Raw genomic sequence first — 21,819 nt, 5'->3', positions numbered from 1 at the left:
ATAACTACTAGTTCATTTTCTTAAGTTTCTATGGGAATTTGTGGTAGAGTAGTAAAGTATGGAACTCGTATGACAGAGACCCGGCTTCGAATCCCGTCGTGGTAATTATTTTTTCTTTATGGAAGTTATTACTTAAGTAATTGATATTGTAATTATGTTATTTCTTTATTATTATTATTATTATTATTATTATTATTATTATTATTATTATTATTATTATTATTATTATTATTATTATTATTATTATTATTATTGGAAAGTCGAAACTTTGCTACATATTTTATATTTTATGAAGTTTTTGATTGAATTTTAAGTCTCTTTGTTGGTATGGAACGTATCTGAAATGGTAAATTGCTCAAAACATTAATATTTCTAGCAGCAGTAATAGAAACATATGCAGCTGGGAAACAATAACGATTGTGTTTTATCAGTCGCATTTTGGACCAATACTAACGATATGCCTTACGTATTCATCAATTGATTGCTAAACACTTTACATTCCTAGCCAGTACGAATCAAGGTTGATAGGGATGACGCCATCTTGTAGTTGTGTTTCGTTGGTCACTGTTCTATTGCGAGTGCACTGCAGAAAGTCATCTCAAGACTAAGATCAAGAGAAATTGAATATTTTCCATGATATCTTGCATTTGAAGTACCAATATTTCAAATCATAAAAATTTCTTTTAATTACCCAGCGGAAATCGAACCCAGGACCACCGGCATGTGAACCCAACGCTTATACAACTACTCTAAGACATCGTTGTTTATTAAGGGATGAAAAACTTGCCGTGAAATGACTTCAGCAAATTGCACACTTTTACAATTTCAATGTTGTAAAACTCTTATTTCGATTACAGTAAAATAGAAAATGTTATGTAGAAACAATAGTCAAGAGAATTGAAATCTTAATTGTCAAACTAAATTGTTGAAAATGAATGATAGAAATAGTATTATTGGATGGTATTGGAAGTTTAACGCCCTGCTTGAGCATAGAGGCAAAATGTTACGTGAAACTACAGTTTAAATATATGTCTTCGGAAATGAAATGAAATCTTTAAGTTTTACGTCTCCCAGTTATGCCGGATACGCTGAAGGAGACGGTTATATATATATATATATATATATATATATATATATATATATATATATATATATATATATATATATATATCTTCGGGTATTTTGTTTATAATTATATTCTTTCATAAGCCATTAATATACATTGCAGATATTCGAGTTCAAAATTTTATCAGTCTACTCGATATTGGGGAAATCAAAATCTCTAACCGTTTGCCCGCGAAAACGTGATGTGTGGCCCGCGCACTCAAACGCACTTTTTATACATATTTTCTGTTTATTACGTTATTTTGTATGGAAGTTTTATTTTTTGTGAAATGTAGGAAAGAAAACATAATGTAAACAATCTAAAACTATAGCTACCTCATGCTGGAAGCGTCGGTGGACCAGCGATGGGCTACTAGCGACCTCTTGGCTAAAATTGGATTCCCTGTATCGACGATCCACTATGGCCCCACTTCTGTTTTGAAAATTATTCCACCAGCGGCAGAGGCGCGATGAAACGCCAATGAACCACAAAATTACTCCCCCAAATATGTTAAATCAAATATTTGCGTGATTTCTTCACATTAAAGTGAGTCCTAACAACACCAAAAAGAAAAGTACTACTGAGTAGGCGCGAACCACCAACCTTATAATCTGTAAGCGGATGTCTTTACGACTTCGCCACGGAGGCGATGAAGGAGACGTCGCATGTAGAGGAATAAATCGTTGAGTTATTAATTTGGCCAAGCAGAGTGCTCCCTTTACAATCCAAGGAAACCCAAAAAGGTTTTGAAATAAATAACATCTGTATTAATGATGTCCATTATGGAATAAAAAGTAAAACAAGGATATTTTCAAATTTACCCCTTTCATATGAATTCGAACAGAGTAAAATTTTAAATTGACAACTACAAATCCTTAGATTTTGGTATTTATCTTATACAAAAAGGTTGACATGTTTTTAAGGAAGTCATTTATAGAAGGCCACTCCTTTCATTCTTTTAATTGTTGCCCGCAACATGATACCCAACTGCTCAAGTAGCCCGATGAGTTCAAAACAACAATAGACAATAGAAAAACTAACTACAGGCTATTCCCTACAAATGTTCCAAAACATTGGTTAATCTTTTAACCGGTTTGGTACGGTTTAAGTTTCAAACCGAATGTGTCGGTTTATTTCTGAAACCAAACCATAATTGGTTCTTCTCGTTTAGAAACAAACCCTGGATTGAACTTTTTGAGAATATTCTTATGTATATCTTGAAATATAAGCCCCATCTATATGGAATGATTTCTTTTTAGATTAAGTAATTATGAATCTGCTATTCCATTTTTGAACGAAATTACAATTCTCCATGTCTTTCTCTTAATAACTTACATGCAATACTACCCAAGTGTAACACTCCGATTTTGATAAAGTTTCGCAGGTAGATACTATAAATGAAATAAACGAATTCATGTTTTTAATTTTCTGCGGAAATAAGTTTAAGGGGGTAAAAGCCCCCGCCCAAAATTTTGAAAGTTGATGCCTGAAAGGGAAGGAGAAGTGGACCAAAGTGAATAACATTCTGCACAAATATTGTAAACGTGAAATAAATGAATACATGTTTCGTATTTTCCTGGAAAAAACGTTCGGGTGGGGCACGGAATCCTCCAAACCCTTAATCACGAAATATCAAAATTGCTCATAATAGTATGTCAGAATGACTAAAGGACATGGAAAATTACAACGAAACTGTGTTTAGAGACAATACACATAAAATAAGTGAACAAGTATTTTTTGTTTGTTTGTTTGTGCGGGATAACTGTTGGAACCAACGTCCCCTCCCAAAGAAGTAAATATTACCGTAGAAGAGCAGGAAGGAGTGGACCAGAGCGAATGAAATTGTGCATAGATATTGTATATATGAATATGGAATACGTGTTTCACAAGTGTCCCATCCGATTTGCTTCAAATTTGGCTCATCAACAGTAAGCACAAAAAGTGCATCGCATTGAATACTATTTCGGGAGGTACACCTTGTCTCAAAAAGGTTGAGCGCATTCTTTATTGGTGTTTTGAGGCAAAAATTTTCAAAGTCCAACTTCGGGTATCTTCGGGAAATAGTAAACCAGGTTCGAACCTCCAAGCCAGCCTTTGCAATCGGGAAAAAGTTTGCAGATGTGTTTTTCTTCTTTTAAATATAATAAGACTTGTTACCAAGTGTAGAAAAAAAGCGACATTGATTGAAATATTTAATGATACAATATTTCGAAACTTTGTATTAATGTCAGCAAATGTTTGTTTGTCATTTAGCTCTCCATACGTGATGGAACATTTAGATACGTAAACGAATCTTTCCATATGTAAAAGAATGCTCAAAGTTAATACATAGAATATAATTATCACCTGAGTACTAAAATAAAAGTCAAAGTAGAACAGAAACAGCGTTTGTAGTGGATATGAATGTCATAATTGTCTTGAGAATATTTATACATCGCTAAAAGTACCTTAGAGGAAGTCTTTGTGTTAGCTCACTGGTAAGTTTTCGGACCTTAAATCATAAGGTTATAAGTTCGAATCTTATGTGGGTCAATGCCTTTTTTAAAAATTATATTTTCCGCAATGCATGAAAAATTATATAAAATAATTACATTAAAATATATCAGTTGTATATATATAACATACTCATTGCAGAATGTAGTAATTATTATGTTTAAAATATAAAATCTGAGATAATTTTCACAGTAGGTCGGTATTATATATGAGAATGTTAAATGCAAGTTAGGAAAATCGTTTAATAGCAATAAATAAATTATGTAGTGTATTTATTTGCAGCTATTTGTCATACAGATGTAACTTCTCAATATTCTCAATACAGCATGTCATTTACATTCGTGAAATACAGTATATTCCTACGAATATAGAAAGTGTGTAAACAGAGTATCCAAAGTCGGATCCTGCTTCAAGACACATAACTTTTCCCGATCCCCTTTACGTCACGGGAAGAAACACAAATTCTCTTTAGAACGGAATATCGTTACTTAGAGTCTCATTCGAATACGTTGAATATGCTTTTGTATATTCATTTCTCTCTCTCTCTCTCTCTCTCTCTCTTTCTCTCTCTCTCTCTTTCTCTCTCTCTCTCTTTCGCTTTGTTTATGTGTTGCGGAATATCCCAAGTTGAATACAACATTTGCAAAGTATATGACCATCAGTGTAATGGAATACCGGAAATTGAAAGTCGTGTTTCTTCAGGTTGGATTTGCGTGTTCATGTTAACTCACTGGTAGAGTACGGGCTTGTTAATGAGGTCGTCTTGAGTTCAAAGCCTCCAGAGAATTATCTTTTTTTTTTTTTTTTGTTAGTAGAATTGCACAGAAATCGGATTCAAGGAGTGGTTTACTTCTAGAAATATTTTCAGAAGCGTTTAGGTAGCCCTGGAAAGGACTGTTTTCGGGAGTTAAGGCGGGGACATTAATATTGTGTCCAATACTTATTTTATTTATTTAAATCCGCTGACTCCAACAAGAGAATCCCAATTACAGGAGTCTTACATAAAATATTACATCTATGTTATCAATTTAAAACAAACACTAGAATAAAAAAAAAATTCACCCTTCTGAATTTATTACACGCCCTATTCTTCTGGGCATGGAATCTATTAAATGGGTGACAAATTTATCTCCTTCCCCTACCTCCAGCTATGCTTCGGAAACAAGATGCCACAGGTCATCTTAGGTTCTGGTGGATCTGCCTCAGGCCAACTATCCCTTAGAGTACTCTTCACTTCTGCCTACATATTTTCCACTAGATTGAGGTCTGCTCCACGAGGCGGCCAGTCAATTAAATCAATCTCAGGCTGCCCTGCGAACCATTCCTGAACCACACGGGAAGTATGTATTGGCGACTGGTCTTGCTGGAACTGAATTACACCATCAGGCTGAATACTCGTACAGATGGCACCATGATATTACTCATAATATCTAAGTACTGAGCACTGTCCAGGTGTCCTTTAATTCTCCGAAGCTGTTCTGCTCCGCGCCTGAAAATCCAACCCCAATATGAAATAGATACATGGCCACTGCGATTTCAAGCAGCAACACATCCAGGGTCATATCGGGTGCCTCTCGGGCGATACACAAAACGGCGTCCCTCATTTGATGTTGTGAATATGGATTCATCTGAGAAAACTATGTTTTCCCAATTGCGACCCACATTCGCCTGTGCAAACGCGAGACGGTAAATTTTGTGGTCGTCTGAGAGTTTTTCCTTCATGGCAGCAACACAGTCACGTAACCCGGCATGACGAATCCTTCGCAGAGCTGTATGCTTACTACCAGGAAAAAGAGAAGCTTCCCTTAGCTGTCTAGACGTCCTTAGTGGGTCTAGCTGGGCTTCGTTTACTAATCTCGCATCTTCTGCTTCGGTTGACACATGCGGACAACCAGAAGATCGTAAATTACCAGTTTGACGTGTAGGACCATATTTCCGAATCCATCGCTTTCCTGTAGAGGCCGGGACACCTACTCGCCTGCTAGCTGCAGTTGCAGAATAGCCTTCCAACTCCCATAAAGTAATTACTGCTGTACGTCTATCCATAGTTACCAATGTTCTGAGCTGTGAGCAGGAAGCAATAGGTAAAAGCTAGTACCTGACGCGTGGTTGGTTAATTGCACGACACGCCTATTGTGGGGAACGACTTGGTCAACGACTCGCGAAAGAAATCTGAAAATGGTGCGCCGTAATAATAATATTAAAAACAGTTTTTATAAAGGAGTATTAATACATACGAAAAGCTGTTTAAAGAATGAATTGTTATACTGACTTTACACGTATAAAAACATATACCATATACCAAACAGATTGAGCGATATGATGATAGCTGTATTGAGACGAACACTTTCGAAGTCCAACTTCGGGTATCTTCTGAAAACAGTAAACTAAAGCTGCTGGTTCGAACCTCCAAGCCAACCTTAGCAATCGGGATAAAATGTAGAGATATGTTTTTCCTTCTGTTAAATATAATAAGACATGTTGAAATGGTATTAAGTGTAGAAAAAAAGTAAAGTTGATTGAAATAGTTAATGATACAATATTTCGAAACTATATATTCACACTCTCGTTTCGTCATTGTGATTTCCATACGAAAAAAATAATTTACGTATGAGCTCAGTTATATTTCAGAAGCAGCTTCCGAAAAGCGGTCATGTTAGCTCAGTGGTACACCCCCGAGCATTTAAATCGTGAGTTTGATACCCGTTCAGGTGCGATTCTTTTATGATATTCTACTTTCCTCAATGCATGAAAATTATGTAAAATAGTTACATTACAATTCATCAGTTGTATATATCAGTTGAATATATATATTCATATCATTTCACGACATAAGCAATTCTTATCTTTAAAATATAACATTTGAGGTATTGACGGAACGTCGGTATGTTATATGTGAATATTAAATACAAATTAAGAAAATCGTGTAATAGCAATAAATAAGTTATGTAATGTATTTATTTGCAGCTATTTTCATACGCAGGTAACTTCTCAATATTCGCATTACAGCATTTAGGTAGAGCATATCGAAAATCGGATCGTGGTTCAAGACAAAAAACTAGCTAGCCCCAAACTGTCACGTAAGAAACTCACGAATCGCAAAAGTAAAGTGAAGAGATTGAGAGCGGTAATACCTTAATCGCTCTCTCTCAACTCTCTCTTATCTGCATTTATGCATATAAAAGTGTATGTATGTATGTTCCAACATAACTCATGTATGCCTAGAGCAAGGTTTCTCAACCTGGGAGTCGTGGCCCCTAGGAGGTCGCGAAGATAAGCGGAAGAGATAAATATAGTTAGAATCTAATACCGGAAATTATTTTGAATTTTGTTCTGATAGGCATACTTTTATTTTTTATACATACTGTACAGAACAATAAAAAATAAGTCTACTGAACATTGTCAAAGGGTGCAGAGTTGTTTAAAAATGAATTTAAATGAAAGACGTATGATATGATACTAATGAGAACTGTATATAGAAATACTAGAAAAATACACATGGAACAAAACCTGCACATTGAAATACAATTAAAATTGAAACCTAATGAGATACCTAAGCATGGTGTAATTTCACTAGTGCAGCAATGCCCGGTTCAATCTTCGTGACGAACATTATGAAGCCATTTTCAACTGATAAGCGATTTCTTGTCTTTGTTTTAATGTTTACCATGAAAAAAAAAAACTTTCGCACAAGTACGATGTAGCAAATGGAATTATTACTTTTAAAGCAGCAGATACCAGACCAGGATATTCTTCTCTCCTCATCAGGCAGAACTTGTCCAAGTGTTTGTTACAGAAAACCAGTTGCAAAGACTTGTAGCATGATCATTCTATTATTTGGTTAAGAAGTTGTGGGCTTAGATCAGATACGTTAATGGCCTCTTCAAAGAAGGAGTTTAACATCCATCTTGAACCAGCACCTTCGTCGTTGGGAATATAGATAGTACAGTTACTGTATCCACTGTCAATGCCGGGCGCCGAAAAAAGGGGGCACAAATTTCGTAGGAAGTGTGTTACTCATGTTAGGAAAGTAGGGATGCACGCCAGACAAGACGAGACGAGAAATGGAAAAGTCTCGTCTCGTCTCGCAACCTCAAGCGTTGGTCTCGTCTCGCGTAAGGTCTTGTCTCGCAAATGTGAAGTCTCGTCTCGCGTCTCGCATAAAATTTTGAGTCTCATCTCGCGTCTCGCGCGAGACTTTCTTGCATGGTCTCGCATATATTCTAGGTCAAAATTTTGCAATGTGTTATTCTATGGCTGTTAATGAATGATGATGTGATATTCTGTCCGAAGGCAGGTATTTGACCTAAAAGTCCCTTGGCAAGGTGAATGGTGGTTTGCCATTGCTTTCCATGGGATGAATGTTCATAACACCCTAAGGAGACGGAACCTAGAGTTCAATATGGTATTCAAACTTGTGTCCCCTCCGCTCCAAATTAAAAGAAAAGTTGTGCTGGAATTTGATCGCTGGACCATTAATTTTCGTCAAATTAATAGCATAATTTACAGCAAAACCAGCATAAATTGTTGCTGGATCCAACATTGTTTTCCAACTTAGAGGTCTCCAGCAATATTTGCCTCTTCTAAAATATCGTCGCCACTATCAACATTTACACGTTTTGGTCGTTTCCTTGAAGGGTGATTTTCCAGTATAAAGATGTTTTTATACCACCAAAAACGCTTGTACACAACAAAAGTACTCCTCACAACAAAATACGACACAATTCTTTTGGTTCGTTCGGGCTTGTAGCAATGTTGGATTATCGCATTTTATCAACTTTCGCTTTCAACTTATGCTGCCAGATCTAGAAAATAAAATTACTGACAGATATAGGGCCATTCCTACCATCTCCCACGAAACCTATAGGGACATCCTGCCAAACCAGTATTTGAATTAAACTTCCGAACTAGAGGGGGATGTTTATGATAAATATATAGAAAGAAAATACTTATTCCATGTAAAAATATCATATTATTTCTGCGAGCCGGGCCGGGGATAAACTTTGACGAGAGGGGATTTCCCCGCCATCCCCCAACATTAATCGCTAGTAGTAATGTGAAAAAGACAGAAACAACAGAAATATCATATTTCGCAGCAATAGGGAGTCTTATTCGCTTTTCAGACCAAAAATAGAAGTTCATGTATTCGTGCGCGCCCGCGTGTATATGTTTGTGTCGCAAAATAAAGTCCTAAATCGATGCTGTAATAAATTTCCAATTTACAAAGCTTTTCTTTTTTAGAAACTAAAGAAGGCTTTAATTCTGAAAATTAACCTTGATTAATAATAAATCTCATAAAATGTCTATTGCCCCAATCACTTTTTTGTTCCTGGAGGCATTAACGCTCAACTTAGAAAACTCAATAAATGTAAAATTACTAAATATACAATTAAATGTAATTCATAAATGTTGCGAGACTGCGAGACTTTCACTCTCGTCTCGTGTCTCGTATCGCAAATGCGAGACGAGACGAGACTTCTCGCGTCTCGCGTGCATCCCTATAGGAAAGTGCATGTGCACATGTATAAAATAGAAGGAAAAACGTAATAAAGTGTGCTCAAAATCAAGAAAAGGCAGAGTTTACTTTTGAAAATTTTATTGTGCTTCGTGCCAACCATGGTGGCGCTTCGCAGCTAGTCTGTCGACCTCACTCATATGTACGGAGACATCGTCGTATACTCTCGCCCCGAGCGCTGATTTTCCATGCCATGGCACTGTTCACTATAAACAAGAAATGGATTCTACTATTATAGAAATAGGTATGTTAAAATTCCACACAAGCTTATTATAAAACACAAATTATAAAAGGGTCGCTGGCAAGAGGATGTGATAAAAGGGGATCGTGATAGGAATTAGATTGAGAACCACTGGCCTAGAGTAATTTTAACCAAATTTCTTATAGTCTGAAAAAGAGTGCTGTCGGGTTACCTATGGTGAATGGGAGGGGGATACATATAAAAGATTGCTAGAAAATGATCGGTATTAGTGTTGAATTCATAGTTTTCGGGGTCGCTTAGATAAATAGTGTGACTTTCGATTTCGCTTAACTCCGATTAAGCTCTCATTAGTAGGGATGGGCACGAGCGACTTTTCTTTGAAACTCGACTCGACTCGAAACAGACATCTTTGAGGTCTACTCTAGGACTCGGCGCGAAAAATATCCTCCAACTCGACTCGGATTAGAGTCGAGTCAAACTAAAACAAGCCAAATCCTGTGTGTAGTCCTACCTAGACAATACATAGACAATATAATTATTCTATTATCAATTATACTACTATTACTACAAATAATAATAATAATAATAATAATAATAATAATAATAATAATAATAATAATAATAATAATAATAATAATAATTATTATTATTATTATTATTATTATTATTATTATTATTATTATTATTATTATTATTATTATTATTATTATTACAACACCGTGTATAAACATGAACGATAGATGGTTAGTAAAGGAATACTAAAAGCTAGTTGACTGCCGACGTCGGTAGTCATGACGTCTACAAGGCAAAGACATCGTTCATTACCCTAAGCTGTAAGCGTCGGTGGACTACAGATGGTCAACTATTGACCTCTCGCCAAAAATTGGTGGCCCCACAGCGACAATCCGCGGTGGCCCCAGTTCCATTTTGAAAACTTTACTACCAGCGGCAGAGACGCGATGAAACGACAACGAACCACAAAATTACTCTCCCAAAATATGTTAAAATGCCTATATGTGTGATTTGTTTATATTTAGGTGAGTCAAAAAAACACAAAACAAATACCCCGGGGTGGACGCGAACTATCAATATTACGATTACTAGGCACGTGTTCTTCTGATTTCCCTACGGAAACGATCATAAAAAGCTTGCTTGTTGATGGATAAATCATTGACGTCTTAATTTAGCCAATCAGACAAACCCCTACATCTCGAGTTCTAGGAGGTGTTACCGTGAACCGTTTCAGATTTATTGCTTTCTGGTGGGGTACTATCTATGTGCAAAATTTGAGCATAATAGCCGACATGCATCTTCGGTGCCTCTTATCTTTAGTACAATTTTAACCAGAGATGGTGTGGGTCAATGAAAATTTGATTCACGACCCACCATGATCCAGTATCATCCACCACCCAAATGACCCATTGGCCCACTCTGACCCATCATCCATCGTGATCTACTCTGACCCACCACCAACTATGAACCACTCTGAACCATTGCGACCAACTCCGACCCATCGACATCAACTCTGACCCATAATCCACGTCCTCTTCTCCGTTGACTAAAGAGGCTACACTTGTAATAAAACAAGACTGTGAAATTATCACTTACATACCGGAGTTTGAATTTCTACCGTCAATGGCTCAAGCACCTCTCTGTTACTATGCTGGTGGATCTGACCTTTACGATATATAATGGCAAAGTGTTTCTCAACTTCCGAATTAAAATGAATTTAAATTTATCATATATAATTATTTCTTTGTTGCCTTACAGACACATTTCAGTAGAAAATAGGATGAAATTTGAAAGTCTCAAATCAAGGAAAAGTAGACCAACGTAAAAAAAGAAAGAAAAACTAATTTTCTATATCATTAAGCACCTGGAGTGCCACTCTTTATCTAATCCACCTCGAAAATTATGGATTCGACACTAATGTCGGTCTTTATATACATATATATATATATATATATATATATATATATATATATATATATATATATATATATATATATATATATATATATATATATATATATATATAATTTTGATGTCAGCCCCTTTCATTTCTCCTAGGAGAGCAAACGGATACTGCCACCGTTAGGACTAAATTTGGTCTTAAATGACATTAAAATTTCTACCAATTAATTTAGCGACCAGTGTTGCATTTAAAAGCTCGGCGCCTCTACGCACGTTTGCTCTCGGCGCCCCAATAACTACATATTTCTCCGCCCCTTCATCCCTAACTTAAAAATAAAACTTAATTCGAATATGCTTAATTAGTGAATTTATTACATTTAAATACCACTCACTACATGCTACAGCTAGAACTACGTAACAAAAAATAACAAATGTGAAACGTGTTCTGAATTATTTTTAGATTTCTTACGCTATTATTATACATATTAGAACAGTAAAAGAGGATTGTTCATGAAATAGTATATTTGCTCTTGATTTTTAACTTTTTCGTACGGAAAAAATTAAAATATTATTCAAGTTTTAAACTTTGCACTCTGCAAATATATTGCCCTCTAGGCAATGGGACTAATGTGAAATGTGGACTAATGTGGACTAATGGGAAATGCAGCACTGTTAGCGGCGCTGAAAATTTACGATTCGATTCTAATATCGGTTGATTTCGATATTTTTATGTCGCTACGTAACCACCCTGGGTGCTAATGGGAACTTAATTGGACTTGAATTGAAAGTAGAACTATTCACCTAAGCGACCACGAAGCTATGGATTCGATACTAATATCGACCAGTTTCTAGCATTTTTGATATGTATCCCGACAGTACTCTTTTCCAGACTGTAAGAAATATAGTTATAATTGCGCTAGATATATCAGAATTATGTTGAAACACACACATCCATCCACTTTTATATTCTGTATAAATAGAGAGTGAGCGAGCGAGCGAGAGAGAGCGACTAAAGGTATCACCACTTCCACATTGCAAAAGCATATATCAGGAATTGAATTGAAAATCTATGTAAAGACTTTCTGCTGTGGCGTGCTTCATAAGGACAATTCCAGTCTGCTCACGTGACCTTTGGGGTTCATGAATTTCTTGCGAGCGTTGCGACTTTGGATTCTCTGTTTAAACCTTCGGTTTATGCATCGAATAAGTTTTCAAGAACATAAATGACATGCTGTATTATGAATGTTGAGAATTACCCTCTATATGACAAATAGCTGCAAATAAATACACTACATGATTTATTTATTGCTAGTGAACGAGTTTCTTAACTTGTATTTAACATTCTCATATATATAATACAGACCTACTGTGGACACCTACCTATTTCAGATGTTATATTTTAAACATAATAATTACTACATTCTGCAATGATTATGTTATATAGATACAACTGATGTATTTAATGTCATTATTTTATATAATTTTTCATGCATTGCGGAAAATATAATTTTAAAAGAGCATTGACCCAGAAGGGATTCGAACTCACAACCTTATGATTTGAAATCCAACAGCTTACCAGTGAGCTAACACAAGGATTTCTGCGAAGGTACTTTTAGCGATGTATAACGGTTCTCAAGAAAATTATTTCATTCATACCCACTAGAAACGCTGTTTTTGTTCTACTTTGACTATTATTTTAGTACTTAGGCGATAATTATGTTCTATGTCTTAACTTTGAGCATTCTTTTACATATGGAAAGATTCGTTTACATATCTAAATATTCCATTACGTATGGAGAGCTAAATGACAAACAAGCATGTGGTGACATTAATACAAAGTTTCGAAATATTGTGTCATTAAGTATTTCAATCAATGTTGCTTTTTTTCAACACTTGATAACAAGTCTTATTATATTTAAAAGAAGAAAAACTTTTACATCTGCAAACTTTTTCCCGATTACAAAGGCTGGCTTGGAGGTTCGAACCTGGTTTACTATTTCCCGAAGATACCCGAAGTTGGACTTTGAAAATTTTTGCCTCAAAACACCAATAAAGAATGCGCTCAACCTTTTTGAGACAAGGTGTACCTTTAATCCTTACAGTGTTTTTCCGCATAAACAAAAACACATGTCGATTTATTTTCTTTTTTCTGTTGATGTGCAAAATTTTAAGCAAATCCGATGGCGACACTTGGGAAACACAAATTTCTTTATTTTAAATATACAATATCCATACATAATTCCATTCATTCGGTTCACTGGTTCCTGCGCTACTACGGAAATATTTCCTTCTTTCCCAACACTGTTTCTCCGCAGAAACTAAAAACACGTGTTCACTTTTTATAGTATTGTCCCTAAACAGATTTCGTTGCAATTCTCCATATCCTTTAGAAACTTCTGGCGTATATTAATGTCCAATTTTGATATTTCGTAATCAACAGTTTGGAAAGATCTGTGCCCCACCTAACCATTTTTCTTTCAGGAAAATACGAAACACATATTCCTCCATTTTATATCTACAATATCTGTGCAAAATTTCATTCACTTCCGCCCACTTCCTCTTGCCTCTCGGGCGTCTACTTTCAAATATTGGGTGGGGGCTTTTGCCACTAAAAACGTTTCTCCGTAGAAAATAAAAAACACGTTCGTTTATTTTTTCGTATTGTTCCTACACAAAGTTTCGTTGCAATTCTTCATGTCCATTAGGCATTTCTGACATACTGTTAGTAGCACTTTCGATATTTCGTCATCAAAGGTTTAGAGGGGTCCGTGCCCCACCCAACCATTTTTATTTTACGTCTATAGTATCTGTGCACAATTTCATTTACTTCGGTCCACTTCTTCTTGCCTTTCGAGCGTCAACTTTCAAATTTGCGTGGGAGCTTTTGCCCCCCTAAAACCGTTTTTGAGCACAAAATAAAAACACGTATTGGCGTATTTTATGTGTAGTACCTACCAGCCAAATTTTATCAAAATCGAAGTGTTACACTTCTGAAGAGTTACATGTTAGTTTGAAAAAAAATGTTAATGGTCAATAGAAAATATAACCATTTCTCGGTTCGGTTTGGTTTCGCTTAGCCATTTCAAAACCGGTTTGTATTACAAACCGAAACTACGGTTTACGATACCTCTAATCGTCCAGCTCTACTAGCCTTGACCGTACCTTGGATCCATGTCTATATATGTATGTAAAAGTAAAAAATGAAATGAATATGGTCTCTCTCTAGGTCTGGAATGCCCAACATTCTTTTGAATCCATCGAGCCACTTGCCCAGTTGGGCGTCATGTTGCGGGCAACAATTAAAAAATGAAAGCAGTGTTCTACGATAATAACTTTTTCCAAAAAGGTGTCAACTTAAATACCAAAAACTGATAAGTGATTGCCTCAATTTTAAAAGTTGTTAATATGAATTTAAAACTTTACTCTGTTGGAATTTATACGGAAAAGTGGCAAATTTGAAAATATCCTTGTTTTAACTTTTTATTCCATCATGGACATCATAAATACAAATGTTATTTATTTCAAAACTATTTCCTGCTGTTGTAAAAGACAATGGCTTGAGTTTCAGGTTGTTTACATAAGGGAGCACTCTGCTTGGCCAAATTAAAAAGACCTCAACGATCTATCCCTCTACATGCGACGTCTCCTTCATCGCTTCCATGGGGAAGTCAGAAAAACATTCATCTACAGATTATAAGGTTGGTGGTTCGCGCCTACTCCACTTTAATGTGAAGAAATCACGCATACATTTGATTTAACATATTTGGAGGAGTAATTTTGTGGTTCATTGGCGTTCATCGCGCCTCCGCTGGTGGTGATATAATTTTCAAAACGGATATGAGGTCACAGCGAATCATCGCTGCAGAGAGGTCGCTAGTAGCCCATTGCTGGTCCACCGGCGCTTACAGCATGAGGTAGCTTGAGTTTTAGGTTGTTTACATTAGAAGGTTTCTTTTTCTGCATTTCACAAAAATAAAACTTTCGTACAAAATAACGTAATAAACAGAAAATATATATAAAGAGTACGTTTAAGTGCGCGGGCCACACATCACTTCTTCGCGGGCAAACGATTAGAGATTTTGATTTCCCCAATATCGAGTAGACTGATAAAATTTTGAACGAATATCTGCAATGTATATTAATGGCTTATGAAAGAATGTAATTATAAAGAAATACCCGAAGATATATATATATATATATATATATATATATATATATATATATATATATATAAAGTACGGGACAAGAATAAACGACCAAAAATGCCATTAGTTTTAAAGTTATTTTTCGTCGTTTATTCTTGTCTCGTACTTTATATATAACCGTCTCCTTCAGCCTAGCCGCCATAACTGTGAGACGTAAAACTTTCATTCATTTCCGTAAGATTTCATTTCATTTCCGAAGACATATATTTAAACTGTAGTTTCACGTAACATTTAGCCTCTATGCTCAAGCAGGGCGTTAAACTTCCTCAAATCGTATGCTGCAACAACATCCAATAATACTATTTCTATCATTCATTTTCAACAATTTAGTTTGACAATTTAATTTCAACTCTCTTGACTATTGTTTCTACATAACACTTTCTATTTTATTAAAATCGAAATAAAAATTTTACAACATTGAAATTGTAAAAGTGTGTAATTTGCTGAAGTCACTTCATGGCAAGTTTTTCATCCCTTAATAAACAGCGATGTCTTAGAGTAGTGGTATAAGCGTTGGGTTCACATGCCGGTGGTCCTGGGTTCGATTTCCGCTGGATAATTAAAGGAAATTTTTATGATTTGAAATATTGGTACTTCGAATGTAAGATATCAGGGAAAATATTCAATTTCTACTGGTCTTGGTCTCGAGGTGACTTTCTTCAGTGCACTCGTAATGGAACAGTGACCAAGGAAACATAACTACAAGATGACGTAATCCGTATCAACCTTGATTTGTACTGGCTGGAAACGTAATGTGTTTAGCAATCAATTGATGAATACGTAAGATATATCGTTAGTACGAGTAAAACCACCACTGATCAAAAAGGTTATTTTTTCCCAACAATTTTTATGTTTCGACTATTCGTTCCACTACTCACTAGAAATATTAATGATTTAAGGAATTCACCATTTCAGATACGTTCCATGTCAACAAAAAGACTTGAAATTAAATAATCAAAAACTTCATATAATATAAAATATGTAGCCAAGTCTCAACTTTTCAATAATAATAATAATAATAATAATAATAATAATAATAATAATAATAATAATAATAATCTTACAATATATATTACGTAAACATCTCCTTCCAATAAAGAAAAAATAATTGCCTGGATGGAATTCGAATCTGAGTGTCTTCATTACGAGTTTCATGCGTATAACCACAGTTTGAACTGGTAGAGCATACACGCCCTAATGAGACTCTGTGGAGGTCACATGTTTACTCTGTCCTTACGCAAGTTCACGGTGTAACTAAACTTCCACAACCAGGTACTATGTTGTATATACCCACACCAACAACTGACCTTCGCCTTATCTCCATTTGTGTTCAACCATAGCTATCTCTAGGAAGGCCCCGCCATAGAAACTTGGCAACGCAGCGCGAACGTTCTATCGGCTGGAACATCTGCCTTTCGGTAAATGGTGAAAATCGCACGCTGTCAGTAAAAGGCGTTGGTATTTAGATGCTGTAAAGTGTAACATTTATGGGAATTAGAGGACAGAATGCCAGATAAATGTATTATGCCTGGGTATCAACGTAATTACATTAAAACAATTACGGAGGAAGAATATGTAAAGAGTTTCCGATTTCCAAAGCGTTCCATTCTCAAGCGAAATATTGGATGATCATTACGAATTTGTAAACAGTAAAGATTATATTAATAGTTTGTTTCTTGAGATTCTAAACAAAGACTATTTGAGCAGTGTTACACAAGTATTAGATGATTCTGCATTTCTGTACGTATGTGGCTGTACATATGTGTTTCAAGACAGCACACAAACTTAACTGTGATGCGTGTAATGATATTTTGATACATAAAGAGGAATCAAAATATGAATATTTCACTAACATAAATCGAAGCAAATTGTCGGTACCGTCAGATTTTATTGTAAGAGTATGCAAACATGTATTTGCAATTATGCAGGTGTTAATATCTAAAGAATATGAAAACAAGTTAATTTCAAACAATAATCAGAAATTAGTCTTGCATCGCTTAAGTGTATTAGGGATAAGCAGAGACAATAACATGATTATATATTATTGTAAATCCATGCCACCACGACAGTGAAAAATTGGTAGCAAATATTGTTTGTGAAATATTCTTTTAAATAACTATTCAAAATTAATGAATCAATCTGTTGTAAAAGAAAGGAATAGAAGGAAGTTAAACATCTTTTCAGCATGAGAACGGCCTTTAATAGACCTAAAATTCTGACAATTCTGCCAAATTTGTAAATGTACTGTATATGCATTATCTACAATACTTAAGAACATGGGCGCCCGAAGAAAATTTTCTAGGGGGACAGCTCCTTGGTTGCTATATTACGTTTGGTATTTTTTTTATTTATATTAAGAAAACCTTAAGAAATTTAAAATGAAATCTTTCAGTTCTACGTCCCACGGTTATGCCGGTTAGGCTAAAGGAAACGGTGATGATGAGAAATAAGTGAAATGGTGGAATGAAGAAAATAGGAGGAAACGGGACAACCCCGAGGAAACCCACGCACACGGTGTTTGTCCACCACAAAGTTCACTTGGTGCGAGCTGGGATCGAACCTGGGGGTGCTCTCGGGGTTCTCCCGTTTCCTACCACTTTCTTCATTCCACCATTTCATTCATCTCTCATCCTCACCGTCTCCTTTAGCCTAACCGGCATAAGCGTGGGACGTAAAACTCAAAGATTCCATTTCATTTTCCTACTGTTCGTTTACCCTTTCTTGCTTTGACTTACATCTTTCAATATATTATGTAATCTTATTTTATGAATAGATTTTATATTATTTTAATCAATTTGTTGTCATGATCCTGTACTTTAAACATATCTTACTAATTATATTGTATTAGTCAATCACTCTTTGATTACTTATTACTAACTTACGTAGCCTTCGCTATATTATTCTCTTGCTTATTACATTCAACAAGAATATTCCATTTGTTTATTGGACAAAACAATCACAAAAAGCTGACAAAAGGAAGTGAAAAAAAAGAAAGAAAAACAACCTGCAGAAAAAGATTTGTCCTCGTGTTGCTCGCGATGGACGTCGAGTGGTGTGGGGAACAGCGTTGCCACACCGAAGGCCGGGGCCTTCCTAAAGACGGCTATGGTTCAACTCATGGTGTGAGGGCCAATTAAACACAGACCTCCATAAAAGCGACAGAACTTTCTTGGTTACCTTTATAGTAAAGAGATGTGTGTAAGGATTATACATTTTCTTGAGACGCTGAATGGTTTTTGAAAAACAGCTTCCGCTACCTGTTATCGTTTTCCTTCTATGGCGATCAACGTTGAAACCGGAAATGGTTAATATCTACCACTTCCGGTATGAATAGATGATAACATAAAAGAGTGAAGTTAACCTAGAGACAGTAAATCAATTCCAATAAAAAAGAAAACGCTTCTCGATAGCTCTTACCGTTTATGTTGTGATTCCTTTTGGCAGACAGACGTTCCATAAGACTTTAGATACTAAAACAGTAGTTTACTTTACATGGCTAATACCTAACTTAATAATAAAATCAAAGTAATTATATAATGTATGTTATTCGGTTTATGGATAAGTATGCTGTCTTCATTTGGTTCTAGGTTCACACACCATTTTGAATTTGACATTGGTATTCAAGATGTCCTAAAATATCTAATAGTGCATACGGAATCTCTTCAGTACATCATGATTTTCAGATTCACCTTTAATAATGTGATCAAATATAAATATAGTTGCCTAAAATTCGTGTTGATTTACATAAGCGATTGACATATGTGCCCCAAAGTCTTTGTCTCGAATTTTGAAGTACAAACACGTTACACTTGGCTTCACGTAACTTGTAATTTTACAACTGCTTTTTATAACTCGTCAAGCCTTTTGAAACAAGAAAACTAAATAGTAATAACATATTAGGAGCAGCTGAACTTGTATGAAATTTAAGTGCTGTTTTGTATACATGTTCTACACTAGCAATACAAGACTTGTTTGTGTTACGGGGAAGAGTCAATGGATATTAGTTAAAGTTTAGTACACAATGTGACTAATCTTACTTCCAAAAACATTGGAGTCATCTCATCGTGAACTATGTATATATAATATGTGTTAAAAGGAAAGTATACTTTTACCTGTCATTTCAAGGTCACCAAACATGATATCTCGCAGGAATCTCATTCTTGGAAATGAGGTCATGTGGTAAATTACAATAGGGTTGCTCATCCTGAAGTAACAATAGAGTACATTAGTTGATTATGGGCCAATCTTCAGTTAAGTATGAAATAATTTGTAATTGTCAATTATTTGTAATTAATTTTACAGTTTAAATCTTAGTAAAAACGTTATTTTTTGCGTTAGATTACTAAGCACATTTAACAGAAAGCGGTATATAACTATTTTAACCTTAACCTTAAATATCATATTAATAGGATCGATGTTTTCAATAATTAAGTGGAGAAAGATTATTTACAATTATGTTTAGCTGTAATATGCTGCTGTCATAAAGTTATACAATATTACCAGCGTTTAACAGGAAAAAATGTCCCAAGATTTGACATTCAAATCGATAGGGTAAGAACCCCGAATATCAGACCCTAAAATTTTAGGATGCTATATACTGGTTAATTAAAGCATAAACAAATACTTTAATATATTCAGTGGAATATCTAATTTACGATACAAACTATTTGAACACATAAAAGTATAATAATAAATAAAAATTTTGAAAAATGTGAACAAAGTTGCTACAGTGTTATTTTTATGACGTGTACCTAATAAGAGACCCTAGCTTTTTGTATAATATTGAAAGAGCTCTTTTATTAACTCACCATTCCAACACTGTCTTTAAACAAAATCCTGTGATGGCAAAAACATATAAAACGTTACATTTTCAATCTATCTCATTTTCTTCAATTTTAGAACATACGCACTGTAAAGCTTTTTACACCATTCGTACACATAAACTGCAACGACTTTTGATAACTTCTTTTAATGTGCATATGTGTACCAAATCAGTAAGAAATGTGTTCAAAATGACAGCACAATGCCAAAATGAAAAATGAAGGACTAATTCACTCCTTGTTGGTAAAGATTTAGTAGGATGATTTTGTCATTTCACTTGCATCAAAAGAAAGGAAAAATAACTTCCACTATTGGTTTCTAATTAGTAATATATATATATATATATATATATATATATATATATATATATATATATATATATATATATATATATATATATATATATATATATATATATATGCATTAGTTAAGATTTATGAGCAAATAGAAACAAATTTTGAAAATGTATGCTTTTCCAACAATTGAAGTTTTTACTTTTTTCATACACAAATAGTGCTCCACATTGTTTGTATTTTGTTACATAAAACATAAAGATAAATAACATTTTAATGTATATACAACATAACTGTCACAATAGGGAACTAACAATGAACATCAACATCAAATATTAGACAGAGGCTACTTCGTGAATACAGAAATGTCAATACAAATGAACTCCTAATATAAGAGCTACAATACTCATATTCACTGGTATAAAACAAAGTAAAGCTAGAATGAATATCAATTTATCTTCTCCATTTTCAGCGCCTGATGTGTGAACGTTAAATAAAACTTTGTAGGGACACAATTTCTTCCAGCCTCCACTATATTAACAATTCTCCATATAACGAGTTCACGTGACTTCCGGTGCTGTGGCGGGCTATTCCCTTTCGTTTTAGCTTGTTCCCATTAAATTGCAGTTCTTGCTTCACAAGATAGGTAGGGATCTCAATTTAGGTGCCTATCCTCATATTTGGAGTTCTTACCCTATATTGTCACGGACGCTAATTAAACTTACAAGTTAGTTATTAAACTTTCGATGATGATTGTACTTTTAGTTCATTTCTTTTCAAATGACTTTCAAAGAAGAGTGAAAGGAAATTTTGAACATTTCAAAACTCAATTATGATTGATTAATGAATTCTTTATTTGTAAAACTGCTATGTAATTCTGTCTTTGAAATTGTTTTCAAGTACTGAAGTCAGCTACGTTTCACAGGTCAACGTGTAAGTACATGCATTCATAAATATGATAAAAGAAGTACAAGTAGATTCATAAGTACACGTCCTTACGATTTCACCACGAGTACAGAGAAGGTCATGACCTCAGCTCAAATCGAGAATCAAAACTACTTCGCTTTTCGAAGTCGGGAGTAGTTGCGACGAAAGACTTACCAGGAGAAACATTACATTAGAGGTGGGACAATTGGACATCTATTCTCTATATCAATAATCTGAGGTATGTACTTGTTTCATATTTGTCAATGCTTAGTTATGAGTCAGTACTTGGGAAGTTTCGACAGACACAAACGTAAAATTATACACATTAAAATCATTCCCGCAAA

At 34.9% G+C, this 21,819-nt stretch overlaps 1 protein-coding gene across 1 annotated transcript in view; it reads right to left on the bottom strand.

Moving 5' to 3' along the window:
- LOC145669002 (sodium channel protein Nach-like) overlaps positions 1-21,819 on the bottom strand; it is a 192,482-nt gene that overhangs the window by 77,418 nt on the left and 93,245 nt on the right. Inside the window, exon 9 of the mRNA XM_081737368.1 lies at positions 19,547-19,638. Within this exon, the coding sequence (XP_081593494.1) occupies positions 19,547-19,638 (92 nt within the window). The remainder of the gene's footprint in view (positions 1-19,546; positions 19,639-21,819) is intronic.

This window comes from Thermobia domestica, chromosome 1, assembly GCF_964235325.1.
Source record: "Thermobia domestica chromosome 1, izTheDome1.hap1.1, whole genome shotgun sequence".
NCBI lineage: Eukaryota > Metazoa > Arthropoda > Insecta > Zygentoma > Lepismatidae > Thermobia > Thermobia domestica.
This window is presented reverse-complemented; position numbering and strand designations above follow the sequence as displayed.